At 33.3% G+C, this 22925-nt stretch overlaps 1 protein-coding gene across 1 annotated transcript; it reads right to left on the bottom strand.

The window, feature by feature from the left end:
* Nucleotides 1–4063: 4063 nt before the first annotated feature.
* Nucleotides 4064–6947, bottom strand: LOC128240871 (uncharacterized). Its single transcript, XM_052957840.1, has 4 exons — nucleotides 6872–6947; nucleotides 6578–6635; nucleotides 5903–6088; nucleotides 4064–4887 (listed from the first exon to the last, which is right to left on the bottom strand). The coding sequence occupies exons 1-4, from the start codon at nucleotides 6881–6883 to the stop codon at nucleotides 4718–4720; spliced, it is 426 nt and encodes a 141-aa protein (XP_052813800.1). The 5' UTR covers nucleotides 6884–6947; the 3' UTR covers nucleotides 4064–4717.
* Between the last annotated feature and the right edge of the window lie 15978 nt (nucleotides 6948–22925).

Raw genomic sequence — 22925 nt, 5'->3', positions numbered from 1 at the left:
GTATGTTGAATGATATTTTGGTGTTTTTTAACTGGAGAATTTGAGACCACTTACATTTTAATTGAAAATTATAAAAGCTAATATTTCTTATCTGTATACAAATTATACGTTGTTTTTTATCATTGAAGTCAAATAAGCTAAATATGATTATGTATTAAGTTATAACGTTTCTTTTGTACTTATAACTATATTTTGAACCTTTTACATATATAAACAAGACTCATCAAAGTTTGTCAATACATCAACACAATTTATCAGCTATGAAATTAATGCATGACCAAAAAGTGCGGGGATTATTTTGTCTGCGTCTAATTTCAAAATCAGCCGCAGCGGTGTTTGCTTTTTAGACAAACAGTACGTCAAACCGCAGAGATTAAAACACACGAGTAATGTTTATCATGGGAAACAATAGTGCATTAAGTATAGACATGAAATAAATTCTTTGAAATGTTTACTTCCCTTACGTTAACGATATAAAGGTTATTTTGTTTATGTTATTTTTTTACAGTATTCACTGAGTTATTTATTGATATGTCATCGAATATCAGCATACTTTTTGAAGGTATACTTGTAGTCGTTCACCTCGCTTATGGTATGACCTTTTATAATGAACGGTCAATATAATTTCTGTATCGAATTAGAAGAGGCAGAATGTTTCAATATTCGAAAACATTTATTTCAGTTAATAAGCAGCCAGTCGCCGTTGATTAAATACGGTGAAGTGATATATATTAACAGTGAATGACCCAGTTAGAGGGTAGTTTACACACTATCATGTAAACCACTTTTGCGTCGCAAATGACCATTAATCTACAAACAATAAAAATAAAAGCACTGAAAGCAGTGAACGGGTGTAGGCGCGACAAGCATGGTTTTAATTTTTTTACAATTCTGTTCATAGGCAATAACAATGGAATCCATAAATCTTTCAGAGGCCCATTACTGTAAACGATAAGTGCCTGTCATAACCTAAGACAGATAATGTACATTGATGAATTGTGATACAATTAGCTAGTTTCAAAACATGGAGGTAAAAACTATATTACATTCAGTTACGGTCTATGGTAACTGAGTGCAAGTTACTCAAATAGGCAAAGTGTATATTCTTTTAATGGGACCAATGAGTCAATTGTAACGCTATATCTCCTCGTAAATTTTGAAGATAACTTTAGTTTAAGCTTATTTATTTTACAACGGTTGTGAATCATGCTTTTGCAACTTACATTAATCACTCTCGTTGGCACGATTTTGCGCGAGAGTGTGGTCTTGTGATGTGGGGAAAACCGGAGTACCTGGAGGAAACCCACTTGTCCGACTTAGTGACCACAAACCAAAACACACATGCGCCCAGGCTGGGAATCAAACCCAGGTCGCCTAGGTGAGAAGCGAGTGCACTTACTACTGCGCTAACCGGGCGATAACTTTGGTAAATTGGTTAAAAAAGGGCAAGTAATTCTTAATCATCATAATGTACGAACATGCTGTAAATTTGTGTACAACAATTTGAAAAATGCACACAGTTTTTCATCACAAATGTTCTCAATTATTTTATTTTAAACATTAAAAAGGGAAGTAAATTGATAAGTCATTCTTAATCGTCAGAACATTTGTCTACCTTTGTATATATCATTATTATTTTTTATAAAACTTTAAAACTAAATTCGGTTTTTGTTACTTTGTGTTACACAATGGACCAAACTATAACATGGTGACGTAAACATATCTCGTCGTTTCGCCTGGTGATAGCTGATTATTTAGGATAACATTGAAGCGTTGGCGTATATACTTTATCAGGTTAGTGGATGCAATTATTTGTGGAAGAATAATAAGTTTTCCGCCAAAATCGTCAGCAATGTATTCTAAGCCGATAATGTAATCATCGACAGTGACGTTTGATTTAAACAATATTTATTTAGATAAACAATACAAGATAAATATCTTTCAAACATTTAGCATTATCTCTGTGAAAAGGTGTTTGTTTGTCTGATATTGGATAATCTATTATGTCGGAAAATAGCTATCAGCTAGTGTTATTTATATTTATCATAACCGACTCTAAATAAAGATTATCTTATCTTGAATAAAATCCTAAACAATTAATTGTTTTATCTTATATTATTTTCTTATATTAGTGATGTTGATGATAGTTTTAGAAATGAAAGCTTTATGTTAACTAATATTTCATTTAAATAAAGAAACTTGTTGAATGTTGGTAAAGTAAATCTATAGGAATGGGTGAGTCGGTTCATGTGCACCAACAATATATTGAATCTACGTTAATCTACGTTATTCTATCTCCAAGAGTGATTTCGTGCGAGAGTACTCTTCACCTGTACATTAAAGTATTTAGACATAAATACGATAATTATTAAGCGCTCTCTGACGTCACGCTTTTCCCAGAAATCTCAGGTGATAGGTGGCGCTGTTTTTAGCGCCAATTTCATTACTTAGCGCCCCGCCAGCCAAGCGGTTATTGTTAATAGTTTAAATTTATTGTTTTCTTGACAAGTTTTTGACCGTGTATGCCACGATGGCATATTTTATACACTTACAGATGTCGAGGTAGATAACAATACACTAGCCGTGATGAATATGTATATTGACGCCAAAAGTTATATGCGCTTTAAAATTATTTGGTCAACGAAATTTCTGGTTTTACCAGGCACCTGCCAAGGGGACAAGATGTCACCATAATGTTCCCTTCTCTATATTGATGGCCTCATTTTAGAGGGTATTTTGCATTTGCTTTCATGGAATGTATGGTAAAGCGAATCAGAAGGATCGGTACGTAAGTGTATGTGCACCAACCAGATATACCATTTAACCGCATGAATTTCGTTATCTGAAATTTACTTAATGCCCAGAAGCGTAGCTAGGGCCTAAAACTTGTAAGCCCGATGATTCCATGTGAGTTAGGGGACTTTTATGTGGACATAAAACACATTCAAGTATATTTGCAATAATTGCATGTACAATAAAATTAAGCAAGTTTAAATCGACAACACCAAACTTACTTTGTTTAGATAAAACAAACTTTTGTGTTGTTCAAAGTGTTTGAGAAGTAAGTTTTTATTGATCTTTTGTTTTTTTAAATTTTGTCATTTTTCAAAAACGTTGTAGGCCCAGGCCTACAAGGCCTATATGTAACTACGCCACTGATGCCTCAATATATGTACATTATCAAAATGTCAACAACACCTGTGTCACACCTTCACACAAGTTTAATAAGAAACATATGGCGTATCAGTCGTGGCAAATGGCGGACAAGTGATGCCCCAGTAATTTATACACTTTGGTGGCAAATACCATGGAAAATCGATTCTTATTTCTCTGTTTTAATTAGAGATCTGAATAACCTCAGTAATGCATTGGAGAGCCATTTCTCCTACATTGATATTCAGAACAAACTATAAAGTTTCCGTAAGAGTAAGTAGAATATACTTGTTTGTCAATACAACAACTTCTAAACATGGTTGATGTCATGTGAAAATTAGTTTCAAGAAACTGAAACAAAGTGCAAAAAATGTAAGAATACTTAAACAATTTCTAACACGAACTACCGATGATTAATAACATGCAGATGCACATGGTACACAATATCAAGAAGTATGACACATTTATCATTGATTGGTTTTGCGTTTAAAGTCATGATAAACATTGCACACCGTATGATTAAATATTTTATCTAATTAATACAGAGTCGGAGTCGAAACTGATTTAGGCTTCAGTATTATGTTTGTTTTTCATATTGGATGGGAGTATTATTATTCTGCCGTATTCTAATATTGGTAGATCAGAAGTCAGGTGTTGATAAGAGGCTTTTCCTGTAGAAAAAACAAAACTTTTGAGCACTAAGCAAATAAATGTTTGTAAAGATACATCAGAATTTACCACGTTTGAATTGAAAACAAATGTATATAGCCTTCATCAACCTGTACATTAATCTTATGAATCATCTTAAACGCAACGTTATATTTTTGCAAGATCTTAAACTTCAGCCCAACTGGCATTCATTTTCTATATAAGTTTGGGAGTTTTGGGGTTTAGCGTTTTTCGACAAAGCCTGTTTCAAATATCTTTTAATGCAAATGCTAAATATTCAGATCATATCATGTTAGCGATAGTGGTGAAAAAAAGAATAAATACACAGTTTTTGCATCAAATCGTTTAATCACGGAATTGCTACAAAATGTTACAAAGATAACAAAACAGCAATGCTTGAACATCGAGAAAAAGAACATTTTAACAACATGTTATTGCATATACAATTTTTATCAATAAATACCTATATAATGGGTAATTGTATCAATAAAGGGTCACCCAAAACCAACGGTATTCTTACAATACTTGTGTATTATATTGCAAACAAGTTTCATGTTTGTTAAAGTCAAAGTGTGGATGGTTCTGAATATTAAGGATGCTGGATTTCAGATGTTTACAAGATGGTAACTCTCTAAAAAGCAACGCGAAGGTGCTGTATGTGTGCTTCATAAAAACATTCAACTATTACATGAGCGCTCATTCTATCCTGAATTTATTACACGATTTTTAAAAAAAATACTTTGAAAATTAATAATTTTCGTAATGAATGACCACATTTTTTATATAATTATTATTATTTTGTTGAATTACAGAGCTAAATACATAAAAAGTTCATGGACTCATCTAAAAGGTGGCTTCCCAGTTAATTCGCAAAGTTTGATGGATTTCCTGATCTCTAAGGCCCGTTGTGAAGGCAGTTACACAGATTGCTTCCTAGCATGAGTCCTGAAGCCTCACAATTGGCACAACACACGGGAATACTGTTGATGTTTCCGCCATAGGCAGCGTTGGCCCCGGCCAGGCATGTGTCACATTGAGCCCCCTTCCAGCAGTCACCCCTGATGTCTGAAAAAGGGGAAGTCAGGCTGGTAAATTTACATTTTACTGACTGTTCCAAGGCGGTTCCTAACAATCCTCAATACACATACCTAGTTTTTTATATAGTATAAATGCACTATGTTGTTGTTAGAGTTTTTTGCTGTTGTTTCATGTTTCTTGTTTGTGTTTTTGTCTTTGTCTTTATCTTCTATACCTTTGGCGTTTACCCTGTGCCATTAAACGGGGTTTATGTTTAAACTTTTGACTACTGTGATTGTTTCTGTAGATATTCACATAAGTATTGTTATTAAAGGGAGAATCATGTTTGTCTAGATGTTAACAACTTTGCAAAGAGAAGCTAACGAGTGTTGCTAATATTCATTCATATTTTTCCTGCCTTCCTACCACTTAAAGTGACACTTTTATTCAAAATCAATACATCTGCATGTATAACAAACATACCTTTTGAGTGATAAACTACTTACTTAATAATGCATTTATGGAAACTATTATTATAAATTACTGATAACAAGATTGTAACCGTGTATTTAATAGCTTAAAACTCAAAACCATTAAATGATATTTAATGATTGTTAATTGCTAAAAGTCTTACTGTTATCTAATACCCTCTTATTAGAAAGACTGTGTGTTCGTCACCGTTCTTTCAAAATAAACTCGGTATCCTCCATATGAACCATTGTTTTCGACATTTAACAATTGTTTTTGTTATATTCATACAACATTAATTACATGCATTGTGGTTGATTGTTTTTAAGAGTATTAGTGCATCTTTAATCATGCGGAAGTGATTGTGTGAGCTATAAATGCTGAGCAATAAGCGAGAAGAAAGGTATCAAAGTACGTGTCAGCGGCGCTACGTAGGATCAGGAATCTTGACCCCCTTCACTATTTCATTGACTATAAACGAAGATAAATGTTGTCATAATACATACACAACACACATGAAGTATTTGCAAACAAGAGACCAACAATGATTGCCATAGAAATGGACATTAGACAGATAAAATATCTTTGTTTTTACCAGCAGGATCGTAACATTGACACCAAGGCCTCCCGTCGCTAGCCCGGTTCCCGGCTCGGCAGTACTTGCTACATGTAGGTGAACACACCTTCAGGTCACGTGGCCGACCAAGTGCGTCATTGACCTTCACGGTCCAGTATTGACCTTCGGGACAAGCGTTACAGGCGCTTCCCACCCTGCAGTTGGCTGGAATTAATATTTCACATATGATTATTTTTTTAAAATTGTGTTGATAGTTGAAGAGACATTGCAGAATGTTTATATCCGTATTAATTATGAAATATATTATGAATTTTCCTTTTTTCTGGTAGAAGTGAAAATGAAGTTTTGAAAAAAGTCCCCTGTCAGTAAAATGACTCGGTTATTTCACAGTTATGTAATTGATTTTAGAACATATCTGCTCCTTGCATTTTTACAGTCATGACAGTACAATTCGTGCACGAAAAAAATGGTGGAATTTGATGTGTTGTTTCAACAGTTGAAATATTTGAGGAAACATTGCTATCATAAGTTATTTAATCTTATCATTTTAACAATAGGAAATTAGTAAAAACGAATAAAAGTTTTAAAATTTGATACTTTCAATATCTTTAAATTAAAACTGTGGCTAAATTCTAGCCATAGGTTTCCTGGGTTTCGCTAAGATTTGTTAAAGAAGAAGAAGCTTGGACTTACATGGCACTCCTTCGGCACTGGCCCAGAGGTAAAACACGCACACTAAGCTGCAGTAGATCTACAAAACATTATAACAAAACATTTTTGTACAAATACTATTATCAATTAGAATGTTCATATCTATCTGAAAACTACACTCGAAGAAATAAGATGAACGCGTGTTACAAATGTTACTTAATTCTGTATCAAAAGCGTTTGGTTACTTTAATTGACATGTCAAGGTGGATGCACAACTAATGTAATATTATGTGCTAAATTACGTAAATTACATTTTACACATTAAGTTCAACTTACTGCGATGTTCATTTTGTTTAAAGTATATCCTTAAGGAGATGATAAAATCGAGTGTTAACAATTTAATTGCTACTGATAATTCTTAAGTGAAAACGAACGTATTTATACTTTATTTTACAGGATAGGGAATGTTTTTTCTTAGTAATAGGAAAGTCCCCATTATACAGTAGATGACTTTTGCGATAAACAAACACAGTTGTATTTCAAAATCATTTCCAAGATTATCAAAACCTCGCTCGATTGATCTTTTAAGTTAGGTGCAGACGCATATGGCAATCCTGTAACAGTGGGTCAGTATATTTATCACAAAAGTATTTCAAAACAATGTGTTTTTAAACTTGAACGTTTTAATAATTTTAAGTCCCAGTATGTTTTAGTAATGTAAACTTGTCGAAATGTATGTATATCCAAATGACTTAATAATTGGTGAACCTTTTCGACATTTTTTTAACCTCCTTAACGATGAAAAAAATCATTTATCGCAATAAAAACATGCATACAAAACATTATTATTATTATTATTATTATTATTATTATTATTATTATTATTATTATTATCATTATTGTTATACCTCATTTATAAATCACTCTTTTCATAAAGAAATATACGTTCAAAAGTGCTTTACAATCCATATATACAAACACACAAAAATCAAACCTTTAAATTACAAATTAAGGGTGACTACACTCAACTTTCTATAATTATTTATTAAACTTACTTTCGGACAATAATGCATTAATAAAACAATACAAATTAAATTTAATTAAAAGCTAAATGAATAGATAATCGTTTTAAAAATGAATCTAAGTGAAATTGGTAATTAATAATAAAATACATTACAATCATATTAGCAAAATTACATAAAAAATGGTACACTATACATGTTTGAAATTATAAATTATCTGCACTCAATAAATGAGCATGATTTATACCAATTTATTATCATTTCACGCATATACATCATAATGTGTTAAATTACATTATACAGTATAACATAATGTGCAACTTACTGAGATATTCATTTTTCAAGTTTTTCCTTAAAGAGATGATGGAATCGAATGTTAACAATTTAATTGCTACTGATGATTCTTAGAGGGAAACGATCATATTTATACGTTATCTAACAGGATAGGGAATGCTTTTCTTAGTAATAGGAAAGTTCCCAATTTATACAGCAGATGACTTCTGCGATAAACAAACACAGATGTATTTCAAAACCCTTTCCAAGATTTGAAATCACACTCGTATTTTCCATGAAGTTACGTGCAGACGGCAGTCCATAAACAAGGGGCTTGTAGACTCATTCCAAAAGTATTACAAAACAATGTAATTTTAAGCTGGGGTTTTAATTACTTAAAGTACCAGTATGTTTTAAAAATGTAAACTTATCGAAATGAATGTATATCCAAATGACTTCTGTTAACCTTTTTGACATTTTTAACCTCCATGAAGATAAAAAAAAAACATATGTACAATGTTATTTTTAAAAATTATTTAAATTGAAAAACTAATTTAAATTAATTCAAAGAAAAAGAAGTCAATAAGACAATTAGTATTGCCATATTTAATAATGCAATTTTGCACTAAACAACATTGATATTTGTTTCATTCTAGAATGATGGCATCATATTTATGTTAGAAACCGGAAGCCATGTACTTTTTACAAAGAGTTATGCTCCAGCCATGTTTCTACCTTATTAGCATATATACACGGTGCATATCCATACCGGTACCCTCTTTGCAAAATCTACTGATCCGGTACCCTCTTTGCAAATGCACCGGTCATTCTCTGCTGAAAACAAATCGGCGTTGGAAAACAAGCCAGTAAATGTTCATTCAACTGATGAAAGGAGGTATGTCATGTGCAAAAGAAGTATACCACGGAACACTAGAATGTTATAGCTATGTATATTTTAGTAATGTGCCCATTTTTCAATTACTGCAACACTACAATAAGCTACACAATATCGATATGTCTTGCCTCGCCCACCGCCTCTGCAGGTTCTACGGGCTTAAATGAACCACTGGATTGATTATGTACACCCCATACATATTACACGTATTCATTTTTATATCATATTCATACAAATGGCAATTAATAGTCTGAAATATGTGGTAAATTCATAAAAACACCCTACTTTCGGTTTTGCAGCGGCACGGGATACCTCTTTGCTATTGATTTTTTATATCACAGGTACCCTCTCTCTCATTTTTTAAAGCACGGGTACCCTCGTAGCACTGTATCGAGTTATTTCGAATTTGTTTTTACTTTGTTAGGCCACACCAGATTAATAACTTGTTCATCGGATTTCCCGCACCTATTTCTTTAGAAAAGCAAAACAAAATATTTTTATTTTTTATCACTTGTGCCCGCACCATCTAAAAAAATAGTTATTTTCTTTTACGAGCGCTAATTTGTTTAGTAAAATGTAGATTTTTCCCTTAAAATATTTACTTCCTTCATGTTAACGATATAAGGGCTATTTTGTTCATGTTTCGTTATACAATATTCATTGAGTTGTTTATTGGTATGTCATCGAATATTTACAAACTTTTTGAAGGTATACTTGTTGTTGTTCACATCGCTTATGGTATGACCTTCTTTTATAATAAGCGGTCAATATAATTTCTGTATCAAATGAGAAGAAGCAAAATTTTCCAATATTTCAATACATTTCGGTTAATAGGCAGCCAGCCGCCATTGATTTCATACGGTGAAGTGGTAGATACAGATAGTGAATGACCGAGTAAGGGATTGATTACAAACTATCATGTAAACCACATATGCGTGGCAATAAACCTTATAGTTTTCAAAGTACTGGTTATAAAAAGTAAAAGCACTAAAAGCGTTGAAAGGCTGTAGGCGCGACAAGCATGGTTTTACTTTTTTACCATTCTGTTTACAGGCAATAAAATCGAATCCAATATTTTTTGAGTGGCCAAACCAACAGGCGGCAGTTGGGTTGACATGACCCACATTATGGCCACACCCCTCCTTAAAAAAATAGTCAACCTTGTTTTTTCGAAGTCAAAATTAATTGAAACATGATCATCTATCACAAAACACTAAATATCAACCATCAATTCCAAGAACAAATTACCAAAATTACTTATATTCTAATTAAATGTTGACTTGTTAAGACCTTGATGGTCTTAACAAGTCAACATTTAATTAGAATACGGATGATGGTGTTTTCGTAATCTCGTTAATAACTAATGTTTTAACCAATTGTCTTAAAACAACTTTCATTCTTCTCAGAATATAATAAAGTTGAAAATGTACAATTTTAATACGTTTCCATCAACAAAATGGATATTTTAAGACCCAAACTTCGAAAAAAAACTAGGAAGGCAATTCATAATCTCCATCGGGATCTGTGTTTTCAACAATATTTCGCTCGTTTCGAATCGTATTGAAAATTGTAATGCGGTATGGATATGAGTAAATGACAGACACGTACCATGGTATGAGATAAAGTAAAAAGAAGAGTACGAGAGATTAGAAAAGTAGAGAACTGACATGGCAAGATATTAGTGGTAGATGTCAGGTCTGTTCAAATTAGGCTGATGATGAGTTAAATCTGTTGGTCTGTTTGATATATGCTTAGGAACATTTTAATAGTTTGTTTGGTCATTACCCTTTTTCGAACCGAAGAGAAGGAGTCGATGTGTGATCGGCCTAGAGGTTCTTCCGCTTGCAAGATATTGTCCCAGGCGATATCAGCGTACTCGTGTGGTAAGGGTTGCATAAAATAATATAATGACCTTCGATCGAGCAGGAATTTGCGTGACCTCATTATATGTATTCTATTACAGGTATTTTGTGTGACGTACTAAATATGTTCATGCAAGGAGCAGGAACATGAACATGATACACTTGTTTATGAGTTAATTTCCTTTTTCTGTGTTTAACTCTTGAATGAAATGGATTGTTCATCTTTCGAGAGAAAAGAAGAGCCTCTGTTTTTGTATCATCTGCAATATTGGCGAAAAGGTGATTTCTTTCCTGAACAATGTCGTTTATATATACAATTAAAAGGAGCGGACCCAGAATAGAACTCCATCTGTTACAGATACAGTGTAAGATATAGTACCCGAAAATACACAACACGTTGTTTTCTTTCGCTATTATAATCATTAAGCCCTGGAAGCAATGCTCCTGAAATGCCACTTTTGCTTTGTAGTTTAAAAAGGAAACATGCGTGCCAAAACCGGTCAAAAGCTTTAAAAATGTCACAAAAGTGCCGTTTTAAGACCTCTTTGTAAATATTTTTACACACCTTCTAACTATTATCAATTAAGGTTACTTAAAGGTCATAATATCTGTGAATTCGCTCAGCGACAAAGCGTTCTATGCAGCACGAACAGACAATTTGAATAACACTCAATTAATCGTATCTGTTTGGTTATTTTACTTAAAGATGCACTCTTACTCCCAAATAAAATTTAACACAATTAATACAAATGTTTTAATATACCAAAAAGGATTAATAATCATCGAAAACAATGGTTCTTATGAAGGATACCGAGTTTAATTTGGAAGAAAGATTCAGAAAACACGGAATTGTTAGGAGATCAGCCTCAACCTAGTTTTACGCTTGTGACATGTACTTGACACAAATGTATGCAAAATCTATAACTCTACTCCGTTTCAACCTCTTGTGAACCGTGCTAACAAGCTCAGCTTGGCTCTCAGGTGACCGACTCAACTAACCCAGGTCACTAGGTTTTCGCTGGTGCGCACGCTCCGTAAAAATCGTATTATATTATATATAATATAATTCATTATTTATATTAACCATGAACCTAGCGGTGTTATTTCTCTAGTACAACGCGTTTTAATATTGTTCTGGTAATAGCAATGTAAGCGAGATAACACACAAACGTCACCCTACTTGCTCAATACAGTTGTCTGGGCTTTATAACTTTAATACGTATGTATGTTCTGTTAATAATGTAGGCCTTTATCAGTTGTATTAAAATAGAACGTTAGTAAAAATACTCATAAATGTTTAATTTATACAAGGCCACATACGTTCACCGGGGATGATTATATTTGATAATAAAGCTGATGTATATCTTCAATACTTTTTTAGTTTTTAAAGGCTTACGACAAATACGTTAACTCCTTATTGTAAGATGCCTATGTGCGTTTGCCATTTTAGGTAGACTACGTACGTTTGCCTCATGAAAATGCCAACGTGCGTTTGCCAAATTTGAAATACTTCAGAAAAAGCATTTCTGTACAAATTGCATCGCACAAAATATTCATAAAACAAATACAAACCATTATTAAGCAATTAAATGGAATACATTTGAAAACAATGAGGCTCTTTGTCCAAAGCTTTGACATTTAACACTAGCAACGCGCGTTTGCATTCCTGGACACTATTTGTATCGAAGTATTCTTGGAAACTATGCAAACATGAATGGGGACTAATACATCGATCGAAAGACAAAACAATGCATTCTTTTTTGCGCTATGTCACATTAACGAACTCACGCGTATAATAAAACTATCGATATGAAAATTACATGGATTGACGATCGATCGAGCCAAAATACTACTTGCGTTTGCATTTGTGGTCACGTGACTTTTTTGTTCATCCCCGGTGACAAAGTCGTTACACAATGATGACGATGTTAATGTACTTATTTTGTAAGATAAAGCGTATACTTTAAAACTGAGCGTATATTTTCTGAGTGTGGCTATTATGATTAACGCGTTGTGAAATGCATTGAAGACTTATTTCTATTATTTTATTTTATTCAAACAAAAATAAATTAATAATAATAATAATAATAATAATAATAATAATAATAATAATAATAATAATAATAATTATAATAATAATAATAATAATAATAATAATAATAATAATAATAATAATAATAATAATAACACTAAGTTATGTCTATGTTGAAATCATTGAATTATTACATTTTACTTTGTTATGAATGGTAACTTATGTAATATTTTCTACATTACTCTTTATACTCCATATTTTAACCATTTAACGAGGAGCTATAATGTCTTAATCGAAAAAAAAATATGTTCTGTCCGTTCGAAACTTGATGTTTATGTATGAAATAAAAAACATTTAACTACATTGTATCTCTATTTTATTGAACCCATTTCACATGCTGATATTATAACTAAACGACTAAATGACTGAACTAAACTAGCTAAAATGATACTTTAACTTTATATAATTAATTTTTGACTTTGTTCTATGATGCTTTGACTTTATATAATGATGTTGTAGCTTTATATAATGATGTTGTAGCTTTATATAATGATGTTGTAGCTTAACATAATGATGTTGTAGCTTTATATAATGATGTTGTAGCTTTACATAATGATGTTGTAGCTTTATATAATGATGTTGTAGCTTTATATAATGATGTTGTAGCTTTACATAATGATGTTGTAGCTTTACATAATGATGTTGTAGCTTTATATAATGATGTTGTAACTTTACATAATGATGTTGTAGCTTTACATAATGATTAGCTTTACATAATGATGTTGTAGCTTTATATAATGATGTTGTAGATTTACATAATGATTTTGTAGCTTCACATAATGATGTAGCTTTACATAATGATGTTGTAGCTTTATATAAGAATGTTGTAGCTTTATACAAGGATGTTGTGGCTTAACATAATGATGTTGTAGCTTTATATAATGATGTTGTATATAATGATGTTGTAGCTTTACATAATGATGTTGTAGCTTTACATAATGATGTTGTAGCTTTATATAATGATGTTGTAACTTTACATAATGATGTTGTAGCTTTACATAATGACTAGCTTTACATAATGATGTTGTAGCTTTATATAATGATGTTGTAGCTTTATATGAAGATGCTGTAGCTTTATATAATGATGTTGTAGCTTTACATAATGATGTTGTAGCTTTACATAAGGATGTTGTAGCTTTACATAATGATGTTGTAGCTTTATATAATGATGTTGTAACTTTACATAATGATGTTGTAGCTTTACATAATGACTAGCTTTACATAATGATGTTGTAGCTTTATATAATGATGTTGTAGCTTTATATGAAGATGTTGTAGCTTTATATAATGATGTTGTAGCTTTACATAATGATGTTGTAGCTTTACATAAGGATATTGTAGCTTTACAAAATGATGTTGTAGTTTCATATAATGATGTTGTAGCTTTACATAATATTGTTGTAGCTTTGTATAAGAATGTTGTAGCTTTATATAAGGATGTTGTGGCTAATATTGTTATAGCTTTACATAATGATGTTGTAGCTAAACATAATGATGTTGTAACTTTATATAATGATGTTGTAGCTTTATATAAGGATGTTGTAGCTTTACATAATGATGTTGTAGCTTTATATAAGAATGCTGTAGCTTTATGTAAGGATGTTGTAGCTTAACATAATGATGTTGTAGCTTTATATAAGAATGTTGTAGCTTTATATAAGGATGTTGTAGCTTAACATAATGATGTTGTAGCTTTGCATAATGATGTTGTAGGTTTACATAATGATGTTGTAGCTTTACATAATGATGTTGTAGCTTTATATAATGATGTTGTAGCTTTACATAATGATGTTGTAGCTTTATATAATGATGTTGTAGCTTTACATAATGATGTTGTAGCTTTATATAATGATGAGTTTTACATAATGATGTTGTAGCTTTATATAATGATGTTGTAGCTTTATATAATGATGTTGTAGCTTTACATAATGATGTTGTAGCTTTATATAATGATGTTGTAGCTTTACATAATGATGTTGTAGCATTATATAATGATGTATCTCAATGATATTTTAGTCTTATACAATTTCGCCTCAGCTTTATATAATGAGGTTTTAACTTTATGTGATAACGTGTGTGTATATAGTGAAAATTGAATATATCAGACAGCTAAGGCGACCCATAAAATGTTATTTTGCTTAAACATTTTCGTTGACATCTCGTTGTATTTCCTTCAGGCCAGTTTGATACATTATGACTAACAAATTAAAATCCCCAACAGATACATATGGAGTCAAAGTATTGAGAAATGAATATTATATCCGTTCTTTAACTCAAATTAGATTTAAATTGAGTCGATAAATCGACTGGACTTTATTTTTACTCTGGTTTTTATTTTGGTGTTCAAGATGCTCATCAAACTAGCCGATCTTGTACAGTGAAGGCTACCCACCCTGTGTCACAACAGTCTTAACCCAGTGAATCAATGTAAACTGCGGATATGAACGAGATCTTGCCCCAGTATTACGAAAATACTTAAGTCAAATCTCAATCTCAGTCTCAAATCATTTTTCCACATTACAGTATGACATTATTAAAAATTACTAATGTTTTACTATTTTTAAAAGCACATTCTCACATGCATTGTGTTGATTAACTTTAGTGTTCAATATTTAAAAAAAAAACAATATTTCTACAGCACAAAATGTTCTTTAGTAAAACTCAAAAATAATAAATTTAACTCAAGTACATTTTTTTTGCTCTCAAATATTTTTCTATAAAATATTGACCAAATTTTTAAATCAACATAATGAATGAGAGAATGCGATTTTGAAAAGGGTAAAACATTTACAATTTTGAATGATATGATGCTGTAATTTGATACTGAGATTGAGATTTGACTACGCTCACTCCGCCCATTCTTAATCATATAGAATTCTTTTCATATCAACTAACTATTACGTAGCCGATGAGTCCTCGCGCATTTATCAATACAATATTGCCTATTATCTTTCAATTAGTTTTGTGCAAATCAGCAGAAGTTTCATTCTTGTTATTCAATGTTTTAAATTCTTTTAAACTGAAAAACACATTTAAACTTTATCATTTTGCTGGTGAAAGGAGGTAGGGAACAATACTTCAATCCAAGAAATATTTTAGTTCATCTATATAAGTACTAAATTGTTAAAATTTACTATATGTTTTAAAGTTCATCACTGGTTAAACACTCTGTGCTATTAATTGCTAGTGAAAATCAATACATGTGGTTTAACGAAGTTTCAAAATGTATTGGAAATCGACATGATTTGCCGTTGGCCATTTACAAAATATAACCACTGTATGGCAAAGACAAGAATACATACTTTCACGTGAGTGAATAATATCAAATATCAAGTGAAAATAAACACACACACACACACACGCACACGCGCACGCGCACGCGCACACCCACACGCACACGCACACCCGCGCGTACACGCACACGCACACCCCCACCCGCACACCCGCACGCACACGCACGCACACGCACACACACACCCGCAATCACACGCACTCAAACGCACGCACGCAAGCACGCACCCACTAAACACACATGTTCATAACGATCCCTCTAAAAACCTGTTGTGTCCATAAATAGCCCCTACCTTGAATTCTGTATTTATATAAGTTTCAAAATTAATGTATTTAAGGGAGTAATCTTGATAAAGGGCTATGGGTACATTGATATACCTTACATACATGTGTCCCTTCTTTCTATACATAAAGTCGATCGGTCCTTTTTTCATTGTATTTTGATAAAAGTCCAGCTTTATGACGTCAGCGGTCAATATCATAGTTTTTGCCGGTCCGGACTTCGCCAAAAAGGCTATATGGACTGCTAGCGTAATACAAATGGTCAGTGCTGCTTCCTATTTTCACAACGGCAAACATTGTCGCAAGTTAACGTTATTAACTTTGTTCAATAAGACACACCTGAAGCGCTTGTATTTTATTGAATAATATAAAATGTTCGGTATAATATAGTAGAAATATTTACATACCATTTCGGGCCATATGGCATTATAAGGACCGGCCAGTCAGCCCCCGAAGGTGAATGGACCTAACGCCTCGGTCCATATACACTTTCGGGAGTTGACTGACCAGTCCTTATAAAGTCATATGACACTCAGTGGTGTGTAATATTTCTCAAATATATTTTTTTCCAACTTCCTGGCGTAAGTACATAGTATATTTGCGAAAATTAAATTTATTAAAGTGAGTTATCTTGATAAAAAGCCAATGGGCATATTAACATATATTTATATACAATTTACCAAATTCCTGACGAATGTACATAGTATATATACGTAAACAAATTCATCAAAGTAACATATAGCCAATGGGCATATTAATATTTAAATAAAGAGAGATTTATTTGCCAACTTCCTGACGTAACGCATACCTGTAAGTGTTAGTCGAGCCTGGACGGGCTTATAGAGAGTTACAATAGCTAATAATTAAGTGGCTACACTTCTGAGGCATGTTGACTAAATTTTTATTCAATTATCTTCTAAATTTAAACATTTTAATATGTTGTCTTATTGTTATTCAAACGTTCATTCAATTTAGGCATATACATATTTTTCTTATTTCTGTTTTCCATGTCGTTTTACTCTTTGGTGTCATGATCTTTAAGCAACATAAATATAATTCATTTTAACACTTTTCTAGTGCAGGATGGCTGCCGTATGGATTCTGCTGTGCTTTGTGTCGACTGCTATGGGTCACGATAAAATTTATCAAGGACGCCCGAAAGCGCCAATGAGTGAGTATCGACGTCTTTATTGTAAATTATGTTAATTTAGCAAATTACCTTATGTTTAATGTTTGATGATGACAACGTATTATTTTTACAATGTCAAATTTGCGTGTTTTTTTTAAAAAGTGAAATAAAAATGAAAAAAAACAAACGCCATGAAACTAATTGAATTCACAGACATGTTTTAGAATTCTTTTATATCAAACATAACAAATACAAATGAATGTGATAAACAGAAGCAATTAATAAACAATTAGTTATTTACTTTTAACAGTTTTATGGAACTCGAAAATTCCACATTAAATCCAGTAATTATTCGAATCGGATACTTGCAATGATAAAAACACGAGCAAAACAATCCTGCGAAATGCAATTCTTCAAGATTTTTTTTGAAGTAAATATATGTATATCATTTAATTATTTATCAGGTTCGGTACATTAAAAAACACCTACCATCCGCAATCTTTAGTTGTCCAGTTAGCGCAATGGTTAGCTTCTCGCTTCTCACCTAGGCGACTCCGGCTCGATTCCCGGCCGCGGTGCATGTTAATTTGTTTTTGTTTTTACCAAGCCTAACATGTGAGTTTTCTTCGGGTACTCAGGTTCCCCCCACAGCACAAGACCACACTCTCGCGTTACATCGTGCCAACGGTAGTGATGAATGTAACGGTGTTATGATTTGTTTAAACTTACCTCAATATGTGCGTTGAATGTTATTCATACGGTCATTGCAGCGTTAACCAACTATTTAATACGATATGGGACTGAACCAATATCATACATTTCATGTATATATATCACAATGTGTGTATACCACGTGATAAATTGCGCCATAAATGCTACGTCGGAAGGTAATATTTTGCTTCGAGTGAAGACTAAACAAAGATAACTTTCCTATTTATTCACCATTTTAAATGAAACATATCGCAGTTTCCGCCGCTTACGGAGCCCTGCCTTCGGTCTTTTACCAGATTTTGTTTGAGAGTGTAGTTTCTTAAAACACTTCGACAAACCTATTCACAATACGGCCGTCGGACGAAGCACTTTCAATACTTTATTTTGGAAACAGGTTTGTCGAAGTGTTTGATGAAACTAATCACCTCATCAAACTCCGGTAACAAAACGAAGGCGTGACACTTTGACTGCCCTTTGTTTCATTAAAATGATGTAGTAAAAGAAAAGTTATCTTTGATTTAAGTCTTCACTCGGGAAATATTTCCGTACAGTTCACTCAGAAACACATTTTTATTTGTTTTTCTATTTTAAATATGTTTAAATGAATATTTTGGGTTAAACAATATATATCTAGAAGGCTCTTTGATTTTTTTCTCATTTGTTTTTCTATAATCAATTACAAGTTTGATTAACATTATAGATTCCTTAGCTGCAAGCCTGTGTACCGGTCAGTTTGTATGTCGAGCCGGATTCTCAAACATTCCACCAGAATGTATTAACAAGCAAAAGGTCTGTGACGGAGTCCAGGACTGTGGAAACGGTGCAGATGAAATCGGATGTGGTGAGAGGTATTACAAAAATGGTTTAGGTTAAACCGGATATGGTGAAAGTAATTACAACATTGTGCGGGTAAAACCGGATATGCTGAGATATATTACAAAAATGGTGCAGGTTAAGCCGGATATGGTGAGAGTAATTACAACATGGTGAGGGTTAAACCGGATGTGGCGAGAGATAGTACGAAAAAGGTGCGTGTTAAACCGGATTTGGTGTGAGTAATTACAACATGGTGAGTGTTAAACCGGATGTGGCGAGAGATAGTACGAAAAAGGTGCGGGTTAAATCGGTTTTGGTGTGAGTAATTACAACATGGTGCGGGTAAAACCGGATGTGGTGAGAGATAGTAAGAAAAAGGTGCGGGTTAAACCGGATTTGGTGTGAGTAATTACAACATGGTGAGGGTGAAACCGGATGTGGCGAGAGATAGTACGAAAAAGGTGCGGGTTAAACCGGATTTGGTGTGAGTAATTACAACATGGTGCGGGTTAAACCGGATGTGGTGAGATATATTACAGGTGAAAACAGGTGTAGTACGATAAAGTATGACTGACGAGTCTTAATTTCATAATTTCTATGTACATATAGCCCCTGTATTTATCTCAACCTATTTTTCAGCCCCCAGATGTCCTTGTTCCGCTGGAGACTACCTGTGTGCTGACGATAAGACATGCATCCCCAAGAGGAAAGTGTGTGACGGTGAACAGCAGTGCCCGGAAGGGGATGATGAAAAAGACTGCTGTGAGTATCCAATATAATATTTCAGCTCCTTAAATAAAGCATATTGTCAGTATATACCTGGTTCAGACTTGTGCGAAAAATAAGGCATGGTCTTACAGCACAGCCATGTGACTTGTTCCCAGTAATTATGTTATAGAAGTTTTTCATGGCGGCGTTGCTTCTAACAACCTTCATTGAGTCGGTTAACCATTGCGACAGAGACAAATCGCCAAAATGCCAAAGCGTCTGTAACAACATTTTCATATGTAAATATGACCTCTTTCAAGTAATGACCTTCTTACTACGCTCGACATTGAACAGCAGTCCGTGGGTACGTCAAAATAGTGTGTCCAAAGAGACAAAAGTGCGCCAAAATCTTAAGCCGTAAGTCTTGGTGTTTTCCGAGCGAGTGTAATGTAGGTCAGATAATTCAGTGACCTTGGGTATATTCGAATATTTTTTCATGCATATTCTCAGAATGAGGACTGTTGGTACACCAACTAATATGACCGGGGACAAAAATTGTGCCATCTTCTTAATATACGATATCAACTCTAAAGCTTTATTACATAAATCTTCATATTTTCCAGTCAGCCAGTGCACGGTAGGCCAGATGATATGCCCAGGGACTGTCCTCGAAAGTGCGCAAACGTTTGCAACAACGTCACTGAGTGTGAAAGGAAAGAGGATGAACAAGACTGTGCTTATGAAAAAGGTATTTTGAGGGTGTACTTTAGTCATATGATAATTGCAACGTATTTACGTTTTGTTACGGGAGTATAATATGTTATATATACTTATAATTTGAAGATTCTTAAAAATACAATATTACTAAAGTGTGTAATCTTAAAAAAGCAGAGGTGTTTCTTTCATGTTTAGCCTTGAATCAACAACACGGCTACACTTGCATGCTATAATTCAGCATGATACAGTTTAACAATGATAAAAAGAAAATCTATATGCACAACCTTTTACCTCAAATATTATCATTGCACTTTTCATTACAGAAGCTGGCCCTTCACCGGAAGAAATAGAACAACGACTGCGAGATCTGATACGCCAAAGGTATTATAACGAGTTGGTACAAAGCTTAAACTATACGTAGAATTATGGCTTCACTGCTACGTCCATGAGCTCTGGTGTTTTAACTGATTTGTGGTTATATGCATAGCAGACTGGATGTCGCTTAACAACCTGACCCGTCGCACATGCCAACAATGCATCTTGGCCATTAAATTGGCACTATTTTCAGACAATGCATCTTGGCCATTAAATTGGCACTATTTTCAGACAATGCATCTTGGCCATTAAATTGGCACTATTTTCAGACAATGCATCTTGGCCATTAAATTGGCACTATTTTCAGACAATGCATCTTGGCCATTAAATTGACACTATTTTCAGATAATGCATCTTTTTGCTTTTATTAATTTACAAAGTATAACCTTATTATTGGTAAACTGATTGCTTGATTGATTCAAACAAAACTCCGAAACAATTAAGCAATGAAATGTTGAACAATTTACAGGTAACACTGGTATAATAATTCATGTTTCGTTTTAGCCGTAACGATCCACTTCTTATTAGTGAATTGGAAAGTGATGGTTGGCAGATGGTGTTTCGGGCAACGTCTGCAAATGGTAATCCAGCCCATCCAGCCTTTACAAACGGTAAATGACCTTTCTGCCTGTTAGACCAGAACAATACAGTCAATGTATTATATTTGGGTGCGTCACCGTTGTCGGTATCTTTGCCGAAGGTGACGTCTTTCAAACATTTTAACCTTTGGCCATGATTGAAAACCTTTACAAAATCAAAATATACTGTAAGAGTATTCAGTTTACCCCGTTTATGACATATAAGATATTATTTCGTTAGAGGGACCCCTTTTTAGTCGTTAGTCTGTGAAGGTTAATTATTGTGTACGAGAATAAAAAGACGAAAATATGTTTAAACGTTACTTATTTGTTTTGTTACAATAAACCAACAATGAACTAATATAGTTATATTTGCGACGCCATCCGTAGTAGTCTTAGTGTTAGTAACTGTTAGTTTTGTAGTCACTGTTAGTTTTGTTAGTACGTATAAATTTCGATGTTTTCAGGCCTAAAGAAATGCAAAAAGAGATCCCTGTTCGTCTGCCCGTTCCTTTTTATTTCCCGCTCTTGGATACATCTTCAGCAGCCACCGTAGGAGTAATTCGTCAGCTCCCGCCAATGAAAACGCTGCATTCGCAAATTTTCCCTCTTCTCAGCCAATCAAAAAGACGCGTCAAAAGTCTTCTACCTAGTGTCAGTCCCCGGTCTAAGAAATAGTTATAGGCCGAACATTATAGATATTGCTAAATTCGAAATGAAATATACTAAAACTGTTCTGCTATATTGATACATCAATATATAATCATATTGTAAATTAACCTTACATAATTTGCTGTGTTACTTCGCAAATCTCACCAACCAATATTTGGTAAACAAAGTTAAGATGGCGCCACATATACAAGTGATACAAAAGTTATTTTCCAATGGAATTATGACGTTACCAATGAGATAAGAATAGCATAAAATATACTCTTTCGTAAGTGACAATATATTTCATAGTGATATATGCATGAAATCTTCTTCAATGGTTATTTACATGCCAATGTCATATATTTCCGCGACCTGTCAAAACTGTCAAAAACTTGGCACAAAGAAATCTATAGATATCGTGGTAAATATGCAAGTATGGCTAAAGTTATTGTTTCCTCGTTATTGCCAATCCATGTCAGGAAGCAGTCCCAATCCCTCACATTATAATACTATTTCAGCGCAGTTTTATAGAATTGATTTTGAGATATACTGAATAGCTAACAGATAACTGTGAATTTGATAACATGTGTAACAAACAATGACTGCTTGGAGTTTCAACCTATGTTTATATAATTGCAATGGGCACGAAGCTGGCAAGTCCTACAACTCTGGCGGAACTTTTTTTTATGTGACATCCCTTAACCAACAGCGTCAACTGAACCCAATTGTTGTAGTGTTGGCATTATATTTTAATAAAATGGAAGAAGGGCCACCATATTGCATTGATACAAACAAATATGTTGGAATTTTTATTCCGAAATGTCAGGATGTTTGCGTGCCGACACGTATGTGCTTCATAGTCCTGACGAAGCCAATGAGGGGGTTTCGGAAAATATTAGTATACTATTTGTGCATGTGGTGTTTTTGTGTTCGTGAATCTAGTTCATTGTCTTTTTTGGCCCTTGTCGTGTGCCTCTAAATAGGGTTT

This window comes from Mya arenaria, chromosome 7 (assembly GCF_026914265.1).
Source record: "Mya arenaria isolate MELC-2E11 chromosome 7, ASM2691426v1".
Taxonomy (NCBI): domain Eukaryota; kingdom Metazoa; phylum Mollusca; class Bivalvia; order Myida; family Myidae; genus Mya; species Mya arenaria.
Note: the sequence above shows the minus strand (reverse complement) of the source record. Positions and strands in the feature narration are given on the sequence as shown.